This window comes from Onychomys torridus, chromosome 4 (genome assembly GCF_903995425.1).
Source record: "Onychomys torridus chromosome 4, mOncTor1.1, whole genome shotgun sequence".
Taxonomy (NCBI): domain Eukaryota; kingdom Metazoa; phylum Chordata; class Mammalia; order Rodentia; family Cricetidae; genus Onychomys; species Onychomys torridus.
The window spans coordinates 95,219,938-95,238,343 of NC_050446.1; the positions used below are offsets into that span (position 1 = coordinate 95,219,938).

At 38.0% G+C, this 18,406-nt stretch overlaps 1 protein-coding gene across 1 annotated transcript in view; it reads right to left on the reverse strand.

Moving 5' to 3' along the window:
- Positions 1-18,406, reverse strand: part of Ubr1 (ubiquitin protein ligase E3 component n-recognin 1) — a 131,300-nt gene that overhangs the window by 46,724 nt on the left and 66,170 nt on the right. Inside the window, exons 22-29 of the mRNA XM_036185032.1 lie at positions 18,193-18,245; positions 16,849-16,951; positions 15,486-15,534; positions 14,960-15,114; positions 11,916-12,015; positions 10,766-10,875; positions 9,182-9,268; positions 6,195-6,376 (exon numbers count right to left, since the gene is read on the reverse strand). Coding sequence (XP_036040925.1) covers positions 6,195-6,376; positions 9,182-9,268; positions 10,766-10,875; positions 11,916-12,015; positions 14,960-15,114; positions 15,486-15,534; positions 16,849-16,951; positions 18,193-18,245 — 839 coding nt within the window. The remainder of the gene's footprint in view (positions 1-6,194; positions 6,377-9,181; positions 9,269-10,765; positions 10,876-11,915; positions 12,016-14,959; positions 15,115-15,485; positions 15,535-16,848; positions 16,952-18,192; positions 18,246-18,406) is intronic.

Genomic DNA, 18,406 nt, shown 5'->3' on the forward strand with positions numbered 1-18,406 from the left:
GATTAAGAAATCTGCCTTCATCAACACTGGAAGTGTCTTTTGCTTTTGAAGTTTTTTTTTCTTTGTTGAGAGAGTTTCTTGGGTTTTTACTATGTAGCTAGACTGATAGGAAACTCACTATGGCATTTAGAGCAGCCCTGCACTTATGGCAGCCCTGCCTCTGCCTCTCCAGTGTGGGATTACAAGCGTGCACCATGATGCCTGGCTTCATTGAGAACTTTTATGGCAAAACCTTATAATGTTAAAGAAAGAAGGAGAAAATATGGGAAATAACGTTTAAAGATTATAAATCAAGAAGACAAGAAGGGGCAAAGGCCTCCACAAAAATAGGCAAAAGATAGTAACAGGCATTTGGCAAAAGACAAAATGTAAAAAGTCAGTAAACTTTATGACAGTTAATCCTCACACTAACTAGCAACCAGAAAATGTTTCCTTTGTAGTGTCTGGTCCTAGGGATTGAACCCAGGGCCTCGTATATGCTGAGCCAGCACTCTACTACTCAGCTTCACTCCCAGCCCATACATTTTATTTGGTGAGAATGAACCATGTTCATACACTAGCAGGAGTTGAAACTGACAGAGTCACCTGGAAAGACAATATGAAGCTTCTGCTGAAATGTTAACCTAGCCAGACGTGGTGGTGCACACCTTTAATCCCAGGCAGAAGCAGGTAGATTTCTGTGAGTAGGAGGTCAGTCTGGTCTACAGAGTGACTTCCAGGACAGCCAAGGCTACATAGTGAGACACTATGTCAAAAACAAGTAAGTTAATTAAATTAAAATATTTGTTAAATTCTGCCCTAGGAGAACTACCGGCACAACTACAGAAAGAAGTACACGTGAGAATTTTCTGACAAACTAATGAGGGAAAAAAGGAAGCAGCTTAAACCTTACAAATCAGATGAAATACTGCATACCCACCATGGCAGACTGTACATTCATGAGGAGTAAAAGAAGGTAAAGGAAGGAGGCGTATGGTCAGAATGAATGATATACATGTATGAAACTGTCCAAGAATTAATTTAAAAAGAGAAATGAGGGGATGGAAGTCAAAGGGCACATATTCATAGGTATGCAGAAGGAGCAAACCTACAGATTTTATGGATAGCATAAAGTTTATAGCTGTTTCAGGTCCTCTTATCAAAAACAATAACTACATGAAGTTGTTGCGGAATATTCCTTTACAATTGTGAAGATGTGTCACTGTGATTGGTTTAAAAAAGAGCTGAATGGCCAATAGCTAGGCAGGAAGAGGTTAAGCAGGACTTCCGAAGAGAGGTCTCAGGGAAGAAGGAAGACGGAGTCACCAGCCAGAAATGGAGGAAGCAGGATGGGCAGTACTGAGTAAAGGTAACCAAGCCATGTAAAAGAACATAGATTTTAAAATATGGGTTAATTTAAGTTATCAGAGTTAGTGAAACAAGCCTAAGCTACGGCCAAGCTTTTATAATTAATAATAAGTCTCCATGTCATCATTTGTCAGCTGGCAGCCCAAAGAAAAAGATTGCTACACATGGCACCCAATGTCCGGCCACATGTATCAGCTCAGCGCCTGAGAAAGCTAAGAAAAGTGCTGGACAAGGAGCCGGATGTGGATTCCTAGTCCTGCAGTTTCTCAGGCAGGCTGGTGCTTGATGGCATGGCTAGCAGCTGCTGCCAACAACCAGCAGCCAGCAGCCAGCAGCCAGCAGCCAGCAGCGTGCACAAAGCTGAACCATACAGCAGCTGAAATGCCAGATTAAGATTTGTCTCATATCATCAGAGAACACTGCAGATGCTTAGTAAAGCCAGGTCCAAACACAGAAAACCTCTAAGAAGGTACAGTATGTTTAAAAATGTGCTTAGATGCTAAAGAAAAGAAAACAGGTACAGACACTCATTAAAAAAATAGTTATTTAAAAATAAGAAATTCTGCTGGGCAGTAGTGGCGAATGCCTGTAATCCCAGAACTCGGGAGGCAGAGGCAGGTGGATCTCTGTGAGTTTGAGGCCAGCCTGGTCTACAGAGTGAGTTCCAGGACAGGCTCCAAAGCTACAGAGAAACCCTGTCTCAGAAATAAAACAAAAAAATAAAATTAAAAAAAAAAATAAATAAATAAAATTCTTCAAAAAGGAGTTAAAATAATATAAAAAAGCAAGCCATATAAGGATGGAAAATATTATAACACAGTGAGTTTGAACCTTATATGGTACTTTGTTCATTTTAATGTTTTAATACTAATGAACAGAAAATGACAGCTGCTGAGACACACTGGATGGTGGAAGGGACTTCTGAATTAAACCAGCCTAGATACTTTAGGAATGCCTTAACTTTAAAATGGAAGTCAGAAAATGTATTGCTTTGGGGAGGAGATTATGCTTTTGGTTTTTTTTTTTTTTTTTGCTAATGTTTTTATTAAGAAATTTTTTATTCATTCTACATACCCACCACAGATCCCCCTCATTTCCCTCCACTCCCCCCCCCAACAGCACCGCCCCCCCCATCCTGTCCTCCAAAAAAGTATGGCCTCCTATGAGGAGTCAGCAAAGCCTGGCACATTCATCTGAGGCAGGTCCAAGCTCCTCCCCCTGCATCAAGACTGTACAAGATGTCCCACCATAGGCACTGGGCTCCAAAAAGCCAGTTCATGCACCAGGAATAGATCCTATCCCCTCTGTCAGGGGCCCCTCAGATTATGCTTTTGTTTTCGTAGAAAATTAAAGGCTGTGGATTCATTCAAGATTGATAGAGATCAGGTTTGATCAGGGAAGAGCCCCTGAAAATCCTGGCTACAGACATAAAGAAATAAACCTAGAAAAACTACAAGACAGATGACATATATTATTTTATCTGCTCAAACATAAAACAAGCAAACAAAAATCATTTTTGACTGGCTTGTGTACAATGCACAGTTCATATTTGTGCAGATATGTATGTTACCTTTGAAAGTTTGTGTGTTTTCAGAGCAAGGGGACCAGGCACCAATGAACATGGGTGGACCAGGTGATCCGGCCTCTCACAGTGTCTCTGCTGCAGTTTCCTCAAAGTTCTACATCCAGAACAGCTTCAAGGCTGCTGACTGAGATGGTCCAACCTCACACACTACTCTAGTTAGGACTGCAGATAAGACTTGCGCTTTCCCATTGCACAGAGACTGTACAAATGTTATGGTTAGTTTATCTTGGACTTGACCATTATCTCAGTTTTTTTCAGGGTCCCCCAGTGATGCTATTGCCCCCAGACATCAGGAGTAATCTAGAGAACATGATGCCTACATTCCCAAGAGGTGGGGTGGGTAGTTTTTGGTCACTTGATGTGTTATGGATGTTTGTCATCATTTAGGGGGATTGATTACAAGTTGGTATTGGTCATGGTCAGGAAAAAAAATCATAAAAAGGAATTTAGATTCAGGGATCTCTTTCTGAAGGAGGATATAGTATAGAAATGATGGGATAAAGGGTGGATTGTTGAGTCTACTTTTGAACAACCACTAGTCTCAAATATTTTACATTAGTATGGATTTTTGTATATTGATACAAATTTAAGGATATTTTAGTTATACTGTATATATGTTTCTACTCTTGTTTAAGGTATTGAACCTATGCAGCCCATTTAAAAATCCTTGAAAGCTATTTAGGATAATAAAAAAAAGAAACAAACAAACAAAAAAAAAACATTAATAGACATCTATAACAATCAAACTTATAGTCATGTTAGGTATGTTTTCAAGGTCATACAGAGATATATTTTAGATAGATAGGTGATCTTCAAACACTTTTGAGACCTACAGAATATGGCATTTAAAATGTTTTAATAACATAAGGCTTTCATGAGAGTGAGACACATCTGCTCCTGGCAGCACCAATCTACTTCATAAAAGGAAGACAGGTATCAAAGAACCTCTTTATGGAGATTACTTTCATTGTGGCAAAGCTAGTCATTTGGGCAAGAAACTGCCCTTGCCTCGACTGCTGGCAGTATACTGCACAAACTGGACAACAGGACAAAAAAGGACTAAGATTGCCGAAATTTGCCAAGACAAGGTGGGACAGTTCTTCAAAATTCCTACTTCACAAAAAGTCTGTCAGATATTCTAGGCCTGTAGGCGAAAGATGGATACCCATCATTGCAGAGGAACCTTGGGTGACTGTGCTGGCAGCCAGCTGCTTCTGTCATTTCTCATAGCTCTGGAAGTTGCTTGCTCTGCACCTCCTGTTTACTCAGGTAATATTATATCCTTCTTAGATCTTTGATGGGGTTGAAAACATATAGTTACAGTTTTCCTTAGTCATGATAAAAAGTAAATTAGGTACAAAACTTTGGACTCATCAAGAGAGGATAGATAATAGAGTATTTTCTCTGAATTTGCCAAATACAAATGGACTGGACATTGTGAATGTAAATCTTATCTCATAATTGTTCTTATTGTTTATAGTTTTATTGTGTTATAGTTAAAACCTTTTTGTTTATACAAAAAAAGGGGAAATGTTGCAGAATATTCCTTTACACTGTGTGAAGATGTGTCACTGTGATTGGTTTAATAAAGAGCTGAATGGCCAATAGCTCGGCAGTAGAGGTTAGATGGGACTTCTAGGGGCAGAGAGGTGGAGGGTGGTAGGGAGAGAAGAAAGGCGGAGTCACCAGCCAGGCATGGAGGAAGCAGGATGGGCAGAACAGAGTAAAGGTAACTAAGCCATGTAAAAGAACATCAATTTTAAAATGTGGGTTAATTTAAGAGACAAGAGCTAGTGGAACACGCCTAAGCTAAGGCCAACCTTTCATTATTAGGAAGTCTCCATGTCCCTATTTATGGGCTGGTGTCCTACAGAAAAAGCCTGCTCTATGAAGTACATGAAGTAGCTGCTTGATGAAATAATTACTTCAGTATTTATATGTATATGAAAACACCACTGTGGCTAGCAAGACGGTTTAGCAAGAAAAGTGCGTGCCACCAAGAATGATGACCTCAGTTAGTCCCTGGACCCACATGATTCAAGGAGCAAAATGGCTACTACAAGTTGTCCTCCATATGCACACACAGTAAAACAAAAAACAACAGCAAACAAACAAACAAACAAACAAAACCTAAAACCAAGCTGTACATCTTAAATATGCAGTAAAAATGAATACATTTAAAAACTTGAAATTCAAAGAAAAAGAATGATGTAAAGTCTATAGCATAGATCTACATGTGCTAACATAAAAAATGTATACGGAGAAAGCAAGCTATAGAACTAAATATATGGGGGCTGGAGAGATGGCTCAGCAGTGAAAACCACTGGCTGCTTTTCCAGAGGACCCAGGTTCAATTCCTAACTCAAACATGGCAACTCACAACTAACTATAATTCCAGTTCCAGGGGAGTTGATGCCTCTCTGGCTTCTGTGGGCATCAGGCACACACATGTACAGACATATATATGCAGGCAAAACACCCATACACATAAAAGAAAAATAAATCTTGGCCGGGTGGTGGTGGCGCACGCCTTTAATCCCAGCACTTGGGAGGCAGAGCCAGGTGGATCTCTGTGAGTTCGAGGCCAGCCTGGGCTACCAAGTGAGTTCCAGGAAAAGGCGCAAAGCTACACAGGGAAACCCTGTCTCGAAAAACCAAAAAAAGAAAAAAGAAAAATAAATCTGAAAAAAAGTTTTTTTAAGAAACTAAATATGGGGGCTGGAGAGATGGCTCAGAGATTAAGAGCACTGACTGCTCTTCCAGAGGTCCTAAGTTCAATTCCCAGCACCCACATGGTGGCTCACAACCATCTGTAATGAGATCTGGCGCCCTCTTCTGTATACATAATAAATAAATAAATAAATCTTAAAAAAAAAAAAAACAAAAAAAAAAACAAGTATAAAGAAAAGAAAAATGCTGGTGTGATGGGTCACGTCTGTCCTGTCAGCACTGGGGAGGCCCAGGCAGAACTGCTGCCAAGTGAGCACCACCATGGACTAGGTAGGATGACCCTGCCCCAAACAAGCAAACAAAAGAAAAACCAGTGTAAATCACTCTATCAGGTGGTAGACGTATTTTCAGTCTATAATAATTATAGTCATTTTCCTAGAAACTATAAAAACAATGTGGAATATATAAAGTAATATATAAATGTGTATCTAATAATACCAATGCATAGAAAATAATAGGTTGGTTTCTATTTTTGCTTTTACCATTTTAATATCTTTAGGAAACATGACTGCAGAAGAATGTTTTGTTTTACCTCTCTTCCTCCATCATGGAGTCTTCTTTCCCTGACATCTCTGATGTACTGTCATACATGAGTTTGTGAGTCTCTATGAAGTTTTTCTGTAAGGCAGACATCTGGGCCATGATCTTCTGGCGGTGCAGCCTAGCAGCTTCAGCCTTTCTCTTCCGTTCTGCTTTTTCTTTATCATGAGTAATCTGAATAATATTAAGCAACACCAAAATTAGATAAGAGCTCATGTTAAAAATTAATATTCAGAATGAATATTCCCTATTTGATATAGCAGTTAGCATATCTGATAAGGCAGACTTCAAATAAAAAGTAATTAGGAAAGATAAAGAGGGCTACTATATATTAATAAAAGAACAATCCAGGGGTTGGGGATTTAGCTCAGTGGTAGAGCGCTTTCCTAGCAAGCGCAAGGCCCTGGGTTCAGTCCTCAGCTCTGTGGGGAAAAAAAGAAACCTCAGAGCTACAACACACCATCAGCCTGTGGATACAGAATACACATCTGGCAGATAGGGGATATTCACTCTTCTCAGTGGCATATGGAACTGTCACCAAAACTGATCACATCATAAGCCACAAATCAGTACTTAATAAATACATTTTTAAAAAACCGAATAAATTCTTTTTTGTTTATTGTTGTTGTTGTTTGTTTTGTTTTGTTTTTCAAGATAGAGTTTCACTGTGTAGCTCTGGCTGTCCCGGACTTCTCTCTGTAGATGAGGCTGGCCTTGAACTCACAGAGATCCATATGTTTCTGCCTCCCATGTGCTAGGATGGATGGTGCATGCACCACCAATGCTCAGCAGAATAAATTTCTCATATCAGACCACAATGGAATAAAAGTAGAGACAAACAAGAAAAAGTACAAAAACTACAAAAATACTTGTAAACTCAACCATACCTTTTGTTTATTTTTTTGTTTTGTTTTGTTTTGTTTTTTGAGACAGGGTTTCTCTGTGTAGTTTTGGTGCCTGTCCTGGATCTTGCTCTGTAGACCAGGCTGGCCTCAAACTCACAGAGTTCCGCATGGCTCTGCCTCCCGAGTGCTGGGATTAAAGGCATGTGCCACTGCTGCCCACAGAGCAATAAATTTTTTTAAATGATTTCTTTATATGTACATTGGTGTTTTGCCTACATGTATGTCTGTGTGAGGTTGTCATATCCCCTGGAACTGTAGTTACAGACAGTTGTGAGCTGCCATGTGGATGCTGGGAACTGAACTCGGAGCGTCTGGAAGAGCAGCAGTGCTCCTAACCTCTGAGCCGTCATCTCTCCTGCCCCGCAATACATTTTTTTTTGTCTTTTTTTTTTTTTTCAGAGCTGAGGACCGAACCCAGGGCCTTGCACTTGCTAGGCAAGTGCTCTACCATTGAGCTAAATCCCCAACCCCTACCTTTTTTTTTTTTACTTAATAGTAGGCCATTAAAGAAACCAGAGATTCCTAGAGTTAAATGAAAATGAAAATACAATCTTCCAGAACCTTTGGGGCACAGTCAAAGGAGCCCTAATAATAAAATTTATTGCTATAAATTCTCATATTAAAAAAACCAAGGGGTTGGGGATTTAGCTCAGTGGTAGAGCACCTGCCTAGCAAGCGCAAGGACCTGGGTTCGGTCCTCAGCTCTGGAAAAAAACAAAACAAAACAAAACCAAAAACCTGTGAGATCTTAAATAAACAACCTAATGATGTACTTCAAGGCTCTACAAAAACAATACTAATCCAATCCCAAATCCAGGAGACAGAAAGACATTTAAAAATTAGGTAAGAAATGAATGAAATAGACTAAATGAACAATACATAAAATCAACTAAAGAAAGAGTTGGTTCTTTGAAAAAGTAAATATTATGAAATCCTCAGCCAATGTGACATAAAGAAAGAATGTGAAGACACATTTAGAAGGATGCTGTACAGCAGACTCAATGAAATCAAGGACATTAGGAAATAATTTGAAAACGTATTTGCGAAAAAGCTAGACAACCTAGAAGAAATGGCTGAATTTCTACTTGCATATGAACTAAAACTAAAACCAGAAGATAACAATAACTCAGAGACCTACTATAAGTACTGAAGATTTAACTCAGGCCTTCTCACATGTTAGGCAAATACTCTACCATATACTAACGTATAGTGCATTTTCTTTTAGGAAAAATAGTTAATAAGCTCAAGTAAGAATATTCTAACAATTAAGATGGATGTGGTGGTACACGCCTCTAATTCCAGCACTTGGGAGGCAGAGCCAGGTTTGAGTTTGAAGCCGGCCTGGTTTACATAGGGTTGCAGAACAGCCAGGGCTATACAGAGAGACCCTATCTCAAAAAAAAAAAAAAAAAAAAAAAAAAAAAAAAAAAAAAAAAAAAAATCAGAAAACAAAACAAAGCAAAATAAAAACAAAAAAGAATATTCTGATAATTCAATATTAGCTAATTAATTCAATATTAGCAAAATATGATTCAAAACATGGAAAATCATGACATACACGTTATCTAATTTCACTGAATCTAAGATGTACCATTTTACTTCCTAATTTTAGACATGAAAGTATTTTTTAAATTAATATAATAGGGTATTTCTTTCTTTCTTTCTTTTTTTTTTTTCTTTTTTTGTTTGTTTGGTTAGTTTTAAAAGACAGGGTTTCTTTGTGGACCTTTAGAGCCTGTCCTGGAACTCAATCTATTTCTTTTATTTTTCCTTTTTTTTTTTTTTGTTGGAGCTGAGGACCAAACCCAGGGCCTTGCACTTGTTAGGCAAGCGCTCTACCACTGAGCTAAATCCCCAACCTCACTCTATTTCTAACAGAGTCCCATTGGGCATTACATTCCTCTATTTTTGTAAGATATATACACCCTACTCAGTACATGTTAAGTGCAGTACAGAAGCATAGGAATAAAAATGGATAGAACTCACATATTTCACCAACAGCTCCTCCTAAAGAAGGAAAGTGAGTCCTTATTCAAAGACAGAGATGAATGTAACATTGTTACAGTGCTGTTACCTCATCACTCTTAATGGACTCCAAACCTGAAGTGGTAGCCACAACTAAAGAAGATTTTTCCCTTAGTCGCTTCACTGTGTCAAACATCTGTGAAAATAGTTGAAATATTGTTTGGTTAGACTGATCAAGAAGACAAGTCACTAATCTGATTCAACTATCTTGTCTCTAAGTGTCTTTGAGGTAAGCTACTTAGATACGTACTAGGAAAACAAAACTTAAAAAGTGGCCTTGGCTGTGACAAACAGTACTGTTAGTTACCAAACCCAGTTTAAAGCAACATTTTTATTCATGTCCTCAAAATAAAAATATATCACTTTATTCTGACCTATGACGTGAACACAATCTAGCCTGGCTATCCCTCTGACGTCACTGCCTCCTTTCACAGTCACAGTCATACTGGGCTTTCTCTTCCCACTCGTGAACACTTGCACTGCGGTGTCCTCTTCCCGAAATACTCTTTAGAGTCTTAGAATATTGGCTCTAGAATGATCCAAGTGTCTGCTCTAACTTCATCTTCTGACAAACACCTTCTCTTATTATTCAAGGGAACCTTCTCTCATTCTACTGGATTATTTTGATGATTGTTTTAAAATTATCTGTACTTCAACTATGGTGTATGCACCATGAAAGCAAGTTCTTTGTGCTGCTTGGGGTCTTGAACTCAGCATGGCACATTGTAATTACTCAAATCCATGCAACTGATAATGACATATACGAAGATATCTTTCATTATTAAAAGCAATTCCACAGAAACAGAAAAAAGATGAATTACCAGCATAAAACACACAGTTGTGATAATTGATAGCAAATGGCTTTACAAATGGAAAGAGAACACAGTGGCTGAATTTTATCAGCAAATAGAAGATTTTTATATATGGTCACATATAGCATAGAATCACAAAATTATGTATAGTGAATAATATTCAAAATGATAATAAGTGATAATGATAATAAATGATGGTCAGTTTTTGAACTTTTTTATTTTTGAAATTATATTATAATTAAATTGTTTCTCCTTTCCCATCTCCCAACCTTCCTAAATATCCCTCCCTTGCTCTTTTTCAAATTCATGGCCTCTTTTTTGCATTAATTGTTGCAGCATACATATGTATATATGTGTGTGTGTATGTATATTCTTAAACATAACCTGCTCAGTCTGCATAATGTTACTTATATATACTTTCTATGTGCCCACTGTATCATACTGTAAATTTTTATTTATTTATGGTTCTCGGGTTGAATAAAGGACTCCACACATGTTAAACACACATTCTATCACTGATCTCTACTTTCAGACTCTACACTATTGTTTTCATTATAATTTGTGTATGCTCTTTCTACTTACAAAAATAAAACAGTATGCAAAGTTATGCCAGTAGTAACCTCATACATCTTGTATTTTTTTTTTATTGAATTTATTGACTGTATCAAGACCACATCAAGTAACAAACTATTTAGGTGTACATAAATATATTCTGTGGTATTCAAGTAAGGATACATAGCATAATGATGCATTTATCAAAATGTGGTCTTGTCATTAAGCCACACATAACTGTATTAAACCAGTTTACTTTTGTAATATACCTGGAGTATCCATGTAATCATGTCCTTCTGGCCTTCTAATTGGGGGATTCCTTTGAGTTTTTCCAAAAGCATTTGTATATTCTGAGCATTCATGGCTGAACTTCCCAATCCTTTTTTAAAATACAAAAAAGTATATTAAAGAAAATTATCTTCCTAATTTTTTGTACTAATTATAACTCTCAGTGCCTATCATTCACAGGATAATTGAGGTTTGCCAACCAGTCCCTTCACTACCTTAATTTTTATTTATTTATTTTTGTTTTTTCAGACAGGGTTTCTCTGTGTAATCCTGGCTGTCCTGGAACTTCCTATGTACTCCCAATGCTGGCCTTGAACTCAGAGATCCACCTGCCTCTGCCTCTCAAGTGCTGGGATTAAAGACATGTGCTACCACCACCCGGCATTTAACTTTTTAAAAGAAGAACCTGCAATTACATGAAAAATTAAGTACTAAATTAAACAAAAGTATGAGAAAAACTCACATTATTTTAAGCCTCACTTTATATCACACATTTGTATTGCTAAGAGCTATTCTTTTTTTTTTTTTTTTTTGCCAAAGCTGAGGACCGAACCCAGGGCCTTGCGCTTGCTAGGCAAGAGCTCTACCACTGAGCTAAATCCCCACCCCAAGAGCTATTCTTAATAGTCTGTTCCTGTCTTTCCTCTCTGCTCACTGTCTACACAAAGCACACATGAGAACTGCAGAAATACTGATGTGAGACACGTTCTCTTCATATACAAAGAAGGCTAGTGATACTTTCAATAATCTATAGAGGTAGTACAAATAGAAAATGTGATTACTTTGCTTAAAGTATTGGTTTTATAATCAATGTTTCAGGAACACACTCTGAACAAAACTAACTTAGGGTTTTAATCTAACCCGATCCCAGTCTTCAAGATAAGAAAGCGACATTTTCAGACACACTTCACTCCTGACATACTACAACCACACACACAGTAAAAACAGCTGCAGTAGGGAATCTGTACAACTTAGTATACTGGAAAATATTATAAACATGCTAGGCAAATAAATCATTTAAGGGTTTTCTAAATCTTAAGGATTAACAGATAAAAATGTTTAAGGCCCAAACTTTCAATTACAAACTGGCAATTAGCTAGAAGTTTGTTGGGAAATGATGCTTTCGCATACTTGAAGCCTTATGGTAGAAATCGAAGGTCACTTCTTCTTCAGGAGCTTTCTGAAGTTGCTGCTTCTCCTCCAGCAAGCCCAGTGCCAGTATGTGGAATGCCTGAAGGAGGAAAACAAGGGTCTCTGAAGAGCTGCTTCTTTAGCTGGAGGTACTAATATAAACAACCCACAGAGGAAGAAAACAGTAAGCAAAAATGACAAGACATAAGCAAATACTCAACAGAAAGAGAAATCATGAACACTCCAAAAATGCCCCAAATTAAGGAGACATAGCTTACCTACCACTTAAAAAGGGGTAAAAATGTGAGCTTAGTAAAAAGTACACAGCTCGCAAAAGTGTTAGGAAGCAATCACTTGCTATTGCAATAGGGACAGAGGGAAAACGAACTAGTTTCACATTTAAAAAAAAAATCACTGTGACAACAGCATTAAAATGTAAAGCAACAGACTGTGTATTCAGAATTGGTATAGCAAATACACTCATTTATGTACACAAAGATATTTGTACAGGGTGTTCACTGTAAACCAGGTGTAGTGCCTATCTGTAAGTCATCTCATGTACTTGGAAGGCTGAGGGTGAAGGATCACCTGAGCCCACAAAATCAAGACCAGCCTGAGCAACATCACAAACAAGGAAGCAAACTAACCATAAAAAATGTTTATCTTAGTGTTCTTTGTTATGACAAAAACCCCAATTCAACCCCAATGTCTATTAATAAGAGAAGTTAAATGCATGACAGTATAATGCATAATGAGATATGCATGCAATCAAGAATGACAAAGATCTTTATGTGCTTTTGTTGGTATAGCTTCCAAAAATACAAAACATTAACAGTGCTTATCTCCTAAGTAGGACACTGGGAGATGTGGGGAAAATTTTAACTAGAGTTCAAAAAAAGCTCAACAATACTGAATATAGTACTGCAAATATTTTACACTGTTACAAGTATTGAGATACAAATAGAGCATGAGCCTACGGACCAATAATAACCAACAAGGGATAAGGATGGAGAAAACTGAATAGGTATTAAATAAATATATAATTATAGTTACCATAAAGTAGCAGGATTAAGTAATTTATTAATTAGTGGTTCCAAGAAACCAGGTATGATGGCTCATAAACATAATTTTAGTGCTTAGGATGCTGAGGCAGGAGGACTGCCACAAGTTTAAAGCTACCCTAGGCATAAGGAGTTCAGTGCACCCTGTGCTACAGTATGTGACCCTGTTTCAAAATACAAACAAACAAAAAGAGTTGCAAGTGTGGCTTAGTGATAGAGGTCTTGTCTAGAATATTCATGGTCCTGGGTTCATTCCCCAGCACCACCATCACCAAACCAAACAAAATAAATAAATATATGCCTATAAAAAGCATGATGCTCCAGGCATTGGTGATGCATCCCTTTAGGGAGGCAGAGGCAGGAAGATCTCTGAGTTCACAGCTTGGTCTACAGAGTTCCAGGACAGTCAGGGTGACACAAGAAAACTCTGTCTGGAAAATAAAAAAATTAAATTAAAAAATTAAAAGAAAAATGCATGATGCAATTGGATATGGACTTGTCATTAACATGAGCAGACTTCTTTTTTTCACCTTAACTCAGGAGAAGGAGCTTTATTTTATTTGAACAAAGTTGATGAATAGTACCTAAGGTAGCATAGGAATAGACTATGTTCCAAAGAACTCATCAACCAAATGGATTCGACTTCCCAGCAGCTTTGCAGAGGAAGACACAGTCAAGGGCAGGGAGTGGAAGGTTAATTTCCCCCAGCACAACACAGTTGCTGGAGTTGATGAAAGCAGAACTAGGGGCACTTAGGAAGAGAGGGGTCCAGGCCCTGCCTTCTATGCCTGTACTGTTTGTGTATCTTTTTATGAGCTTTCTTCATTTTCTTCTGCATTTTCTTGTCCATCATCTGTTGGGGGATATTCGATCACACTGTGAGCCTGAGCTTGCATTTGTGTTAATTAAATAAAATTAACCTTGAGTCACGAGGCTGCATTAGCAGCTAGCTGACAGAATGTAACCATAGACCATCAGAGGGCATCCGGGAGAGATAGAGAGACACAGGAAGTAGTAGGGTGGGTTTGAAGTGGCACAGTGTTTTCTGGTTTGGCAAAGCAGAAGCACTGGTCTTTCAGAAATGCCAGCAAGGAGGGGAAGTTAGCTAATTGCAACTCAGCCTCTCTGAGCTAGCAGGTTTTTACACCAGCCTTTGAATATGGAGTCTTATTTATAAATAGAAAGACAGAGATTTAGTTAAAACTACCTTTAGTGGCAGCACATAGACAGTGCCTGTGGGAGGATTCCCAGCAGGCTGTGGCCTGAGTGGCCTACTGCTGCAGCTAGAGAAGCAGGCCAAGAACTGTGAAGCTGCAATTGCTGCCTGAAGTAGCAGTGGTTTAAGGTATAGCCACTGCGCTGAACTTAAAACAGTCATTCCTAGGCTTACCATGGCAAAAGCCAGAGACTTCACAGGAGCAGGGGAAGGACAACGACCTAAGGGTTGGCATCCGTGACACCCTAGATGTGTCACAGGATAAGAAGGCCCACCTGGAGAGAAAGCTGGGGAACATCTGGGGTAAGGACCAGGGGCCAGAAGAAAAGAAGACGGACAGGTGGTGAACAGGCAAAGCTGGAACCTCCAGGGCTCATACAGATTTGACCCTGGCTGCCCAGCAGTGGAATTCTCCATGTTCAGATGTTTGTTCAAGCCTTTCCAAAACCACCTAGGCTTGATAAATCCTTCCCGGTCTTAATTCTCACTTCCTGGCTATCCCTATCCTATGATTTCAGATCCAACACTTTTCTTTTTTCTTTTCTTTCTTTCTTTTTTTTTGAGTCTTTTAAAATATAAATAGTTCCCAAGAGTAAAGATGCTAAAAACATGAGAATGTATCAACAAAGAAACTTGGGCCACAGTGAAACCATTTTAATGATTCCTGAGTATCATGTGTTTCTGATATGGTTCTGACTGATATTAATCCGGGGATTGTTTTTTAGATTCCACAAGAACTCAAAAGGAAACACTGCAGGTCAACATACCATTTGGAGCATCCCTTCTGTCCACAAGTTAGAATCTGTGTCTACTGCCCGCTCAAATATGGTCCTGAGAATGTACATCATAATATCACAGTTGAGGAGGTTGATTACTTTGCTGAAAGCAGGACAGAACTCAGGAGGAGGTGGCGGCGGCAATGCTGTTAGGGAAGCAGAATAAATGAGTTAAAGAGATAGACAGGTGCATTTTTATTTGAACTACCCTAACAGACATAATTGAAAATGTGAATATGAAAATTAATAGTTTAAATGCAAAATAACATGTGATTTCTTTCTGCTTTAAAGCACCGTAAATACCACTGTCAAAGGAAATGTAAACTGCTATACCAGCCTCTCAAAATAAATTGTACTTGCTAACAACTTAAAACACTGTCATTCGTGACAGCCACATATTACTATGTAAATACAAAGCTCTTTATATTTCCTTTAGTTGCCCCTTCAAATCAGCAAAACAAAATAAAACACCCACAGAAAATAGTGAAAATGTGTCAGTTCAGAATCTCAATTTTACCTTCATCTTTGTTTTCTTGTTTTCTCCTTTTCTTCTGCATATGTTCAGCCTATTAAGGAAAAAGTAACAACTATCATTACATACACTGCTTAGCAAGCACAAAAAAAAAAAAAAAAAAAAAAAATGGAATGCTGTTTGAAAATAAATAGAAAAGATTGACCTATTTACGAAAATACTTTATATACTAATTTAAAATGTATTCAAAATATTACCTTGACTAGCGCCAAATAATTGTCTTAAGAAAGGTTACTTCCTATAAGATGGGTGAGGTATGATTCTCATTCCGAATTTAGCCCTTGCCCCAAGTGGTGAGATGGCGCAGCCAGTAAAGGGTGCCTGCCACTAAGTAAGACATGGGTCTCAATTCCTGAGCCCCGTGTGACAGGAGTAAACAGACTTCTGCATGTTGTCCTTTGACTTCCACATGGACACCCACACCCCAATAAATAAATGTAATAAAAACTTTAAAAAAAAAAAAAAAAAGAAAGAACTTAGACCTTGGTTTTTGTTTTTGTTTTTCTTTAAGATTTATTTATTTATTATGTATACAGAAGAGGGCACCAGATCTCATTACAGATGGTTGTGAGCCACCATGTGGTTGCTGGGAATTGAACTCAGGACCTCTGGAAGAGTAGTCAGTGCTCTTTAGTCGGAAAAACTTGTACTCTGTACAAGGACCCACATGACAGTACCTGATCTCTTTACTCATAATTTATTTATTTTATTAAATGAAAGCTTCTGTGTTAAACTCCAGTGCTGTGAGACAGTACCAGTCAGCGTGAGTTAAAGGACAGCAGCATCTCGCTCAGCTCATGTCTGGCTTCAGATGATCATGGAGAGGAAGCCACGGCAGAGCAAAGCATTTCCCACAATGGCAGCAAACAAGCAAGACAGTGCTGGCAGCAGCCATCTTTCTCTATCCCCTGTTTTTGTAAATTATTCAACTTAAGTAAATGTCAACAAAATCAGCCATCACCTAAACCAAGTGATTACTTATCCTTCTAGGACCAACAGAAACTGTGTACTGATATTCTGCAGAATAGTCACTGCTGAGAGAGAGAGAGAGAGAGAGAGAGAGAGAGAGAGAGAGAGAGAGAGAATATATCATCCTAAATAAACAAGTGAGGCATATGACTGTGAAAGGAAAGGTGCATCATTAAACCATCTTCTCCTATAACAACTATAAAGAACATTTTTGGTATAGTCAAGAAAATCTAAATATTGTCTCCACACTAGATTGCTGATTTTCTTGAATGAGTTAACACCCTCTACTAACAAAAGGCATCATGAAACTACTTTTCTGTAGATTCAGAAAAACGTACAGAACTTCAGGGTTATTTACTGAAAAGGATAGTTTTCCTACCTTGCTGTGCTGTGTTTTAGAGTAATGGTAAAAGTACGTATTGAAGTCTTTCAGTGAGTCATCTTTCAGTTCATAAACTCCATGGCCTGATACACCTGGTTTCCTAAAGCAACAGAAAATACAAACAGCAGGCTTTGTTTTGTTTTGTTTTCACAATATTGAAAACAAAAACAAAAACAAAGTAAAAATCTAAAATCTAGGGGTTGGGGGATTTAGCTCAGTGGTAGAGCGCTTGCCTAGCAAGCGCAAGGCCCTGGGTTCGGTCCTCAGCTCTGGGGAAAAAAAAAAAAGACAAAAAAGAATCTAAAATCTAATCTAAAATTCAAGATTTTTAAAAAATTATATCTCAGAAATGATCTCTTTAGTTGCTATGATAATTCAAAAACCATACACTGAATATAAGGTCCTGACACTAGTGACACTGTACTCAACAGATAGGAAATTCAACCAAATCTGGGAAAGTTTGTTGTCTGCTAGTGGACATATAGCATGCCCTCCTTAGCTTTCCACACTTCTTTTGTATAGCCTTGGGTTGAAAGGGATCTGATGAACTCCAGTACACCAAACGATTAAGGATCAAATCTCAAACGGTAGAGAGACAAATCATCAGTAGCAAACTGTTACAACAACAGTGTGGAATCCTCTATTGAGCACACTAGTAGAAAAAGCACCAAGGCTAGAAGAATAGACCATATTTGCTTATGGACATTTAGCATCTTTGTGTTCTGTCCAATTCTTAAGTTGAAAATATCATTACCCACTACTACGGGAGAAAAAGGCACAGGACATTTGACAAGCTGTTAAAACTAGTGGCGTCACTCTGAACGTAACACCATCACAACTCCAAGTACATTATTAGTATCAGTTTTCCAAATGTCAAGAATTAACCACTTACCGTTTCCACTCTACATACCACGAGAGTGAAAGAATTATAAAATACAGTTAACTCTGCTGGAGAAAAATCTAAGACTAACACATAAAATAAAAATTTATCAAACAATGAAGTCATAGCTTCAAATCATTGGGAAAGGGTTATCAGACAGTCTTATTAGTTTACTGTTTAAATCACCTAATAACAGCACTAGACAAGTTTCTCACTTACTTACTAAAGAAGCTCATTTCACCAATAAACACACCGACTATCTCACAACCACTTAGTCCTAGTGCATTATTAATAATAATAATTAATCACTAGTTAGTCCTAGTGCATCCCTCATTCTCCCTCTACTCCGCTTGAGCACTCCTATGATTCTACAGAAAAATCCAGATGTTCCACAAAGTATCAGAGCATAAAAACAAAGACCAGCCTGTCTCTCAGAATAAGCATAAATAGTAAACACTTACTTAAATGTGGCCACTTTGTTTATGACATTCTCTAAGCCGGTTTCATTATTTTCCTGTTGAAATAACATTTTTGACATTATTACTTTCAAGTAACGAATTTTCCTTTTTTCTCTCTTTCTTTCTATTTTTGGGTTTTTCGAGACAGGGTTTCTCTGTGTAGTTTTGGTGTCTGTCCTGGATCTCTCAATGTACCCCAGGCTGGCCTCGAACTCAA